The sequence below is a fragment of the Urocampus carinirostris genome, chromosome 13 (assembly GCF_059441175.1).
Source record: "Urocampus carinirostris isolate Australia breed hairy pipefish chromosome 13, RoL_Ucar_1.0, whole genome shotgun sequence".
NCBI classification, from domain to species: domain Eukaryota; kingdom Metazoa; phylum Chordata; class Actinopteri; order Syngnathiformes; family Syngnathidae; genus Urocampus; species Urocampus carinirostris.
The window spans coordinates 21,833,386-21,841,706 of NC_142361.1; the positions used below are offsets into that span (position 1 = coordinate 21,833,386).

General features: G+C 36.3%; 1 protein-coding gene across 4 annotated transcripts in view; it reads left to right on the forward strand.

Annotated features, from left to right (window-relative positions):
• The window catches only part of cpeb3 (cytoplasmic polyadenylation element binding protein 3), a 53,743-nt gene extending 46,419 nt beyond the window's left edge, over positions 1 to 7,324 (forward strand). For all 4 annotated transcript variants that reach the window (XM_088351173.1, XM_088351175.1, XM_088351176.1 and 1 more), the window contains one exon: positions 2,182 to 7,324. In XM_088351173.1, the coding sequence (XP_088207299.1) occupies positions 2,182 to 2,409 (228 nt within the window). In that variant the 3' untranslated portion in view covers positions 2,410 to 7,324. The remainder of the gene's footprint in view (positions 1 to 2,181) is intronic.
• Positions 7,325 to 8,321: the final 997 nt, after the last annotated feature.

Consider the following 8,321-nt stretch of genomic DNA (forward strand, 5'->3'; position numbering starts at 1 on the left):
CAGTTACTTTTTGGAAGAAGTGGACAGTAATTATAACTAATTGTTTTTTTAAAGTATCTTGCCCAACACTGCATGTTACACATCTAACAAAAACATACAGCAATACCTTTAACTTGAGAAAAATCTCATATACACCATCTAAAAGTCCAATCTCAAAAGAGAATATATGAGTTTCACAGGACAAAAATCTCACACAACAGCAAATAACATTTTCATAACGTTTCATATTCAAACAACCAGAAAACTTCTCAGAAGACCTTCTCATTTTTCTCTCTCTAAAAATCACCAACAATTTTCTCACACAACAACAGAGATAACAAATGAAACGTTTCTCAAATACTCCTCACAGTGCACACCCAAAAACTCATTCATCACAAAAACATACACGTAAACAGAGACAAACTAAACTCTCTTCCCACACCACCAAAGACATCATTCTCAAAAGAACCACTCATATTAACATTATCTTTCAGAAAATGTTTTACGAAACAGCCACAAAAAAACATAACCTCTCATGGTAATATACCCCAAAATCTCACACATACACCCAAAAATGTTCTTAAACACACGTCATCAAAAAACTCTCTCAGAGAAGAATCACTCTTGTTAAAAACACACAAGAAAATACCTCACAGTATACACCCCAAAAAAGCTCTCACAAAAATACCCAAGTCACTCTCACAACAGCATATGCATATTAATAAAGTATCTGTCTCACACTACCCAAAAATTATAATAAAAAACTTTAAATATCACACAAAATTAATTTTAACCGTAGCACAGCAACAACAAGAACATTTCATAACCCCTCACAGTGACATGCCTCAAAACTCTCTCTCAAAAGACCTTTACATATTGCACTTTCACACGACAACAATGCAAAAAACATATTCCCAAACTCATTCACACATACACACAATAACTCTTCTAAATATACCACCAAAAACCTTAGTCCCCAAAGAACCTGTCATATTAACACAGAAAATACCATCTTTCTAACCTTTCATATTTCCAATATTTTAAATTGTTCAAAAAGTCCCTGACAGCAACGGCACAGCTTCCCATCTTAGCCGGCTGGTCGATGCAGATGATGACGTCCTTCAGGTCAAGGTGCTGGTCCGCTGACTCATCCCAATTCGTCTGACTCCCTCATTTTGCCCCCAACCAGGCAGCCGGAAAGGACAGGACACTTTGGCATTAATCATAAGCTATTGAATAGAAGTGGGTTTTAAGTCTAGATTTAAAACTTCCAATGAGGTTGCAGATTTTATATCCGGAGGAATAGCATTCCACAGCACCCGGGCCCGTATGGAGAACGCTCTCTGGCCTGCAGATTTCTTCTTGGCTCTTGGAGTCACAGGTAGACCAGGATTTTCCGAGCGAAGGCACCGTGCAGGAAATCAAATCACATATCAGAGGCAGCAAGTCCATGCAAACATTTGTATTTTAGTAAGAGAACCTTAAAGTCACATCTTAAGCAGACTGGGAGCAAGTGCAAATTAGCTAATGTAGGAGTGATATGGTCAAATCTTATTGTCTTTGTCTCGCTGCCGCATTATGAACCAGCTGCAAACTTTTGATGCTGGACATCAGAAGACTAGAGAGCAATACATTACAGTTATCAAGCTGAGAAGTAATCAACAGCATGATTTAGAGTCTCAGCATTTGATCCCGACAGCATCAGGCAAATCTTTGCAATATTATCAAAAAGATAATATAGAAAATTAACCTTTCATATTCTACACAGCAAAAAAAATTTCACACAACAGTATTTTTTATAACCTCTCAATAGATAAACAACCGCAAAAACACTACACTTGGAGACCTAATCATTCAAAAACTTTTTTCTCACACGACAGCAACAGAGAAAAACACACATATTCCCGGACCTCTCACACAAACACAGAAAAACTCTCTAAAACACACCCGTAGAAAGCTTTTCAAAGGAACCTCTTCGTATTTAAAAACACAAAAACGCCAACATTTTCTCATACAACATTTCCATAACCTTTTATAGTCACACGCCAGCAAAAACCCCCAAAACAGACACATAAACTCATAGTGACCAGACCCTCATCTCTTTCACTAGTCACCTTCTTTAATGGATGAACAAGAATTAAATTCCTTAGAAAACAGAACTTCGGTCTGATCGCGGAAGATTTCTCCTTCGTTTCTCCTCAGGTGGAGGTGAAACCATACGTGCTGGACGACCAGATGTGCGACGAATGCCAGGGTGCTCGCTGTGGTGGCAAATTCGCCCCGTTCTTCTGCGCCAACGTCACCTGTTTGCAGTACTACTGCGAGTACTGCTGGGCTAGTATCCACTCGCGGGCCGGACGAGAGTTCCATAAGCCGCTGGTCAAGGAAGGTGGCGACCGTCCTCGACACGTGTCCTTTCGCTGGAGCTGAGGGGTACCCGTCCCTAGATGCAATTTCAAAATAAAATGGCCTCTTAATCTATTAGCAATCACGCAGAAAAAGTATTGTAAGTAACAAAAACGAAATATTTAGGACATCACTTCATACTACTTATTTGTTTTTTCATTGACTTGGTCCTGCTGAATACCCTCCATCCTCACTTAGTGGTAAGGTTGGACTGTATGAATATTAAAATAAGTTTTTTTTACCCAAGTATACATAGGTATAAATTATTTTAATATAATGTTAAAAGCATGCACTTATTTTCAAATATATATGTACGTATATAGTGTGTGTGTGCACGTATGTGCAGTATAACGCATCTCACAATCAAATACTTTGTAATTCTAAAATGTAATACCACAACCATAAGGTGAGTTCACTGTTGATTTCTACGTCTACGTTTTTCTCAAAACACAATTCTGCAAACGATCCGCTGCTAAATCGATGGTATAAACAAATACCGGCGTGTTAAAAGAAAAAAAAAAAACAGCGCCGCGGGTACTTTTTCACACCAAAATGGCTGCTGTTGAAGCGGGTGTTGATTTCAAATTGCTGCATGCAGTGGATTCATTTTTATTCTCACCCTATTTGCACAGCCTGAATTACAACTCCAATTCGGTGTCAAATAACCATGACCAACTTTTTTTTCCAGTTTTTGTAATCGTGCAATCTTTCAAGGCGACAAATTAATTAGGACTCAGGGGTCAGCAAACTAAAATGTTAGAAGAGCAATACCAGATTTAAAAAACGAATATGTGTAGAGTTGCAAAAAAAAAAAAAAAAAATCACACAAAAAGGGGAGCCATACATAATAGTTACTCAGTTAATACTTATTTTAAAAAAAATGTACAGCACTGAAAAACATTACGAGTGTTTGTTTCGTGTCTGTACCACAGAAACCAGATTTAAAATCTAGATTTCCCTCCCGTGTTTTTGAAAAAGCTCTAAAGAACCAGCCACTAGGGCGGCGGTAAAAGGACGCAAGTGGTCCTAGAGCCGCAGGTTGCTGACCCTCGAGTAAGGTTACAGTATGTACAGGCTGTGATCTGCTTTTGTTATTGTTCATGTCTAACAAAAGCATACATACTGTATAAATACACATACACACACTGATAGACTGTGTATATATATATATATATATATATATATATATATATATATATATATATAAAATTACATATGGAATTTTATCAATTGTTGGTACTTTTTTAAAGAAAAGAAAAAGAGTAGTAGTGTATAAGAACTCTCAAAAACACAGTGGTTCAACTCAAAGACCTAAACATGCCTGGCAACAAGAATAACAGTAAAATTAAGTATTTTGTTGAAAAGCAAAACATACCCGAAAAGATTATTGTGCAATTGAATTTAGCGGAACAGCTTGTTTACGCTTTGTTTTATGAGCTACCTAGGGCTTTTTGATCCTACTGTATTCTTTTACAATGGACAAAAAAATGTGTTTTATTTTTAGACCTGTGAATCAAAACACACATTTACTCAATTTCAACTCCTAGCTCTAAAAGTACCAACAATTCTACCTTTGTTCGGCATACAAATATTAAAAAAGAAAAAGACGAATACATTTTTAGACAAAACGTCTAACAAGGTCGGATTTTTTTTGGTAGACGTCAACCAAAGAGATAGTGAGCGTAAGCCAACAACCTAGCATGTGGAGTTGAGGTCCTCCCTCCCACAAGGGGGCGCTGCTACTCATCTCACAGTGTAATAGAAATAAATGAAGGTTGACAAACGGCACATGCTTTCTAGATTTCGTGAAAAAAAACAAATCATATAGCGTTCGAATTAGGGGTAACATTTATAACCCCTGTTTATTTTGTCCTGCGAAGCTTGAAGTAGCTAACCGGCTAGCTGTTTATTTGTGTTTTGTATGGAAGGTTAACGGAGCAACACCGTTTTTTTGATTTATTAGGACAATCCACGGCTTTGCAAAACTTTTGCAAAGTGACGATGCTGACTTTTTATTTTTGTTAAGGGGAAAATTGAGAGCTTGTTTTTTATGGAGGAGTAATCCTGTCATATGTAGAAATATACATATAAATAAATAAATACTTACAAATAAATGCCATATAAATAAATGAACACATATACTGTATTTATGCTTTTTTTTTTTCATTTATTTCAGTATTCATTTTGTTGGGTATTTTTTCATATACTTCATTTTGTCGTGTATGTATTGCTTGCTTTTTGTCATGTATTTAGTCTCAACAAAATGCTATTAAAAGAGGGGCGGGTCAATCCAGTTGAGCTTTTCACCTATTGGTGGTAAAGGCTAGCAGTTGCTTAGTCCGCTTCTTGATCAACCAATAGATGAAAGGCACAGACAGTTTGACCCGCCCCTTCGTTTCAATAACATTTTGTCATGACAAAATACATGACAAATTATTGCTGAAATACCCTAATTTATGGAGTATAAAGCACATTAGATTACAAAGTGCACCATCCAAAACAGTATTTTGTGAGTTATTTTTCATGAATAAGGCCCATTAAATTAAAAATGCAGTACTGTAAGAGTTAGGTGAAAATAAACATCTGAAGAATGTTTAAAGCATACATCATTGGACCATCATCATAAAATCTGGTATCACAGCTATCGAAATATATTGATTGCTTTATAAATGGTTACCGTACGTAGTTACAATACGTCATAACTTGTTTATTTCACATTTCATGAATTGAATTCTCCAGGCTATAAATAGCACCGAACTTTGGGGGTTATTAGGTGAGGCTTATTGTCCCAAAAATACAGTAAATGACAAAATCCATATAGAAATAAAGAAATGTCAACATGAATGACAAAATTCATAACTATATAAATACATTGCATTTATATCATATATTGAGATATTACCCGATTTATTTATTGTCCCCTTTTGACCCGCCCCCCTCATTTGAATAACATTTTGTCGCGACAAAATACACGACAAAACAAATACTGAAATAAATTACAAAATGTCAAAATAATTCCATTTGTGTCATAGGTGTTACGTGATATATTATTCCCTTTTGACCCGCCCCCCATTTGAATAACATTTTGTCATGACAAATGACACCGCAAAATAAAAATGACGAAATACATGACAAAAAACAACAAAATAAATATCGTAATAGATTAAAACATACACAACAAAGTAAACGACAGAATAAATAGCGAAAAAAAACGACAAAATACACCACAAAAAATACAACAAAACAAATAGCGTAATAAATTCAAAAATATACGACAAAATAAATACCGTAAAAAACGACAATACACCACAAAAAACACAAAACAATTAGCGTAATAAATTCAAAAATATACTACAAAATAAATACCGTAAAAAACGACAATACACCACAAAAAACACAAAACAGATAGCGTAATAAATTCAAAAATATACAACAAAATGAATAGCGAAAAAAACGACAAAATACACCACAAAAGACACACGTGACGAAATACACAACAAAACAAACAACAAAATACACGGAAAAAAATAAACTACAAAATGCATGAATAAATGGATGAATTCGATTCATGTCATATATTTATATTGCATAAGTTTGTAGGTATTCATTTCTTTATATATTTATTTCTAAACATGGCAAGATTGGTCCTCTACACCTTTAGTCGCAAACTTTTGTTTTGTTGTCTGTTTTCGAAAAAAGTTTTTCAGTGAAAAAAAACCATTTAACCACGAATCATGTGTATCCCTGAGAAAGTGAATTTAAGGTGTTTGTTTTTTGTCTTCAGAATAGTTTGTGATGCACTACTTGTATCGTTTTCCGCGGTCGTTTTTTTTTCATGTCGACAGAAATACGACATAGCTTGCTTTTTGACTGACACGATATTTATTTCATATTTTGCAGTACCTCAATTTTCAAATGTAGGAGATAAACCTTTTCAGGATAGTTTTGTTCAAGAGGAATTATTTACCAGATGCTTGATCTTTGTATTTGCTTATTGACTTGTTTTTGTTGAAGGTTTCCATATTTTATATTTAGTCATCTGAAATTGAGTTGTGTAAAAGCACAGCAGCCTTTGCTAGCAGTAATACTGGGAAATATGTCCTATTTTTACTTTTATTTTATCATATCATCTCCTTGTTTTGTAATAGGTTTTCTGTTTATCACGTTTCTCTTTTTTTAGACATGTTTTCTATTTAAAAAAGAAAAAAAATACCTCTAATTGTTTTTAATTACAGATATAAATTAGAGCCTCATTACTAAAGTGAGGAAAGGTAAGAAAAGAATGTTCCTTAAGTGAGGTGGGTCAAGACTGGTGGCCTTTTGCTAGCGCAACACTTGAATTTGTCCCTTTTTGCTTCCTGTAGCTAAGACCCTCTTCGTTGTTATGTGCAATACTGTTTGTACTATTTGTTAAAAAAGAAAAAAAAGAAAGCGTAAAATTAATATTTACTGCAAAATTATTTTCATCGTGATTCACAAAAATAATTTTCTACTGCGTATTTACCGACTACCTGCTAATACCTTCCAGTAGGATGTAGCCTTTGTACTGAACGTTTTCTGTATTTTCTTTTTTCATGACTTTATATATTGTTTTCAAGAAAAAGAGACTAACATATTTCTATATATTTTTATTTAAGTGATTACTTTGAGATTTATTTTGGAAGACCTTATATCGGGCCGTTGTCATTTAATATATTTACTATTTCTACTTTGGAATAAATTAATTTTGTGATTGTAATTTGTTCTAAATCAGATTTTTTTTTATCACTTTATTTTTTAAGCTGGATTGTTTTTAAAACAATGTCACTTATGTGTGGAGTATAAGTGCTTAGCTTTGTGTCATTGTGGAAATGATCACCAGGAAAAAAAATATTAAAAGCTTGTTGCGAATTGTTATCTGTGATGTAACAAATTGGCAATAAACCCTACCATACTTGTGTTTTGTTGCACGTGATATAGTTTGTTTTTGTGTTTTTCTTAACCTTGTTTTTTTTAACTAAGGCACAATTTTTATGTTATTTTTAACCAGGGTTCCTACTCTCATGATTACAGATTTGAATCACCTGTACCCGCTCATTTGGCGCCAACCGCCGTGGGTTCTGATTGGCCCCCTGTCAACCCAGTCCTGTCTGGCCCCTGTTGTCAGTCCGTCTGCGAACCTCAGTGTATACTAGGCAAGCTTTTTTTAGACCCTGACTCCCACCTGTCCCGTTTTTGCTCCTGTCTGTCTCCAGCTACAACCTGTTTTGATCCTGGCCACGTCTGCTCTCCCGTCCCGGCTTGCGACCTTTTTTGTCCTCGACTACGTCTACTTTCCCGTTCTGGCTTAAGACTCGTTTCCAACCCCAGACCCGGCTCACGACCAGTTTTTCCGTCCCCTACACCGCAATCGCTCGCTACGGAAGATCCACTTACGTATTCGGATCTCAATCAGAGTGCGAGAGCGACTTGCTTCCCGCGTCCATTGAGCATCGGATCGCGGGTGCTGCCCTTCCTCTTTCTCTCAATAAAATTGTGAGAAATGGTTACGCGATTGGGTCTACACAGTGTGCTGGTTGTACACCTACAGCTTAAGGCAAGCTCAATATAAGACTTTTTAATGCCTTCTGAAATCAAATTTAAGACCCAGGCAACAAAAATAAAACAAAGAAAACACATAACCATCCATCAATTATCTTCTGCTTATCCTGGGTCGGGTCGCGGGGGCAGCAGCCTTAACAGGGGAGCCCAGATGTCTCTATCCCCAGCCACTTCTTCCAGCTCATTCCACGGGATCCCGAGGCTTTCTCAGGCCAGCCTAGTGACGTAGTCTCTCCAGCGTGTCCTGGGTCATCCCCGGGGCCTCCTGTCGGTAGGACATGCCTAGAACACCTCCCAAGGGAGGCGTCCAGGAGGCATCCTTATCAGATGCCCGAGCCATCTTAACTGGCTTCTCT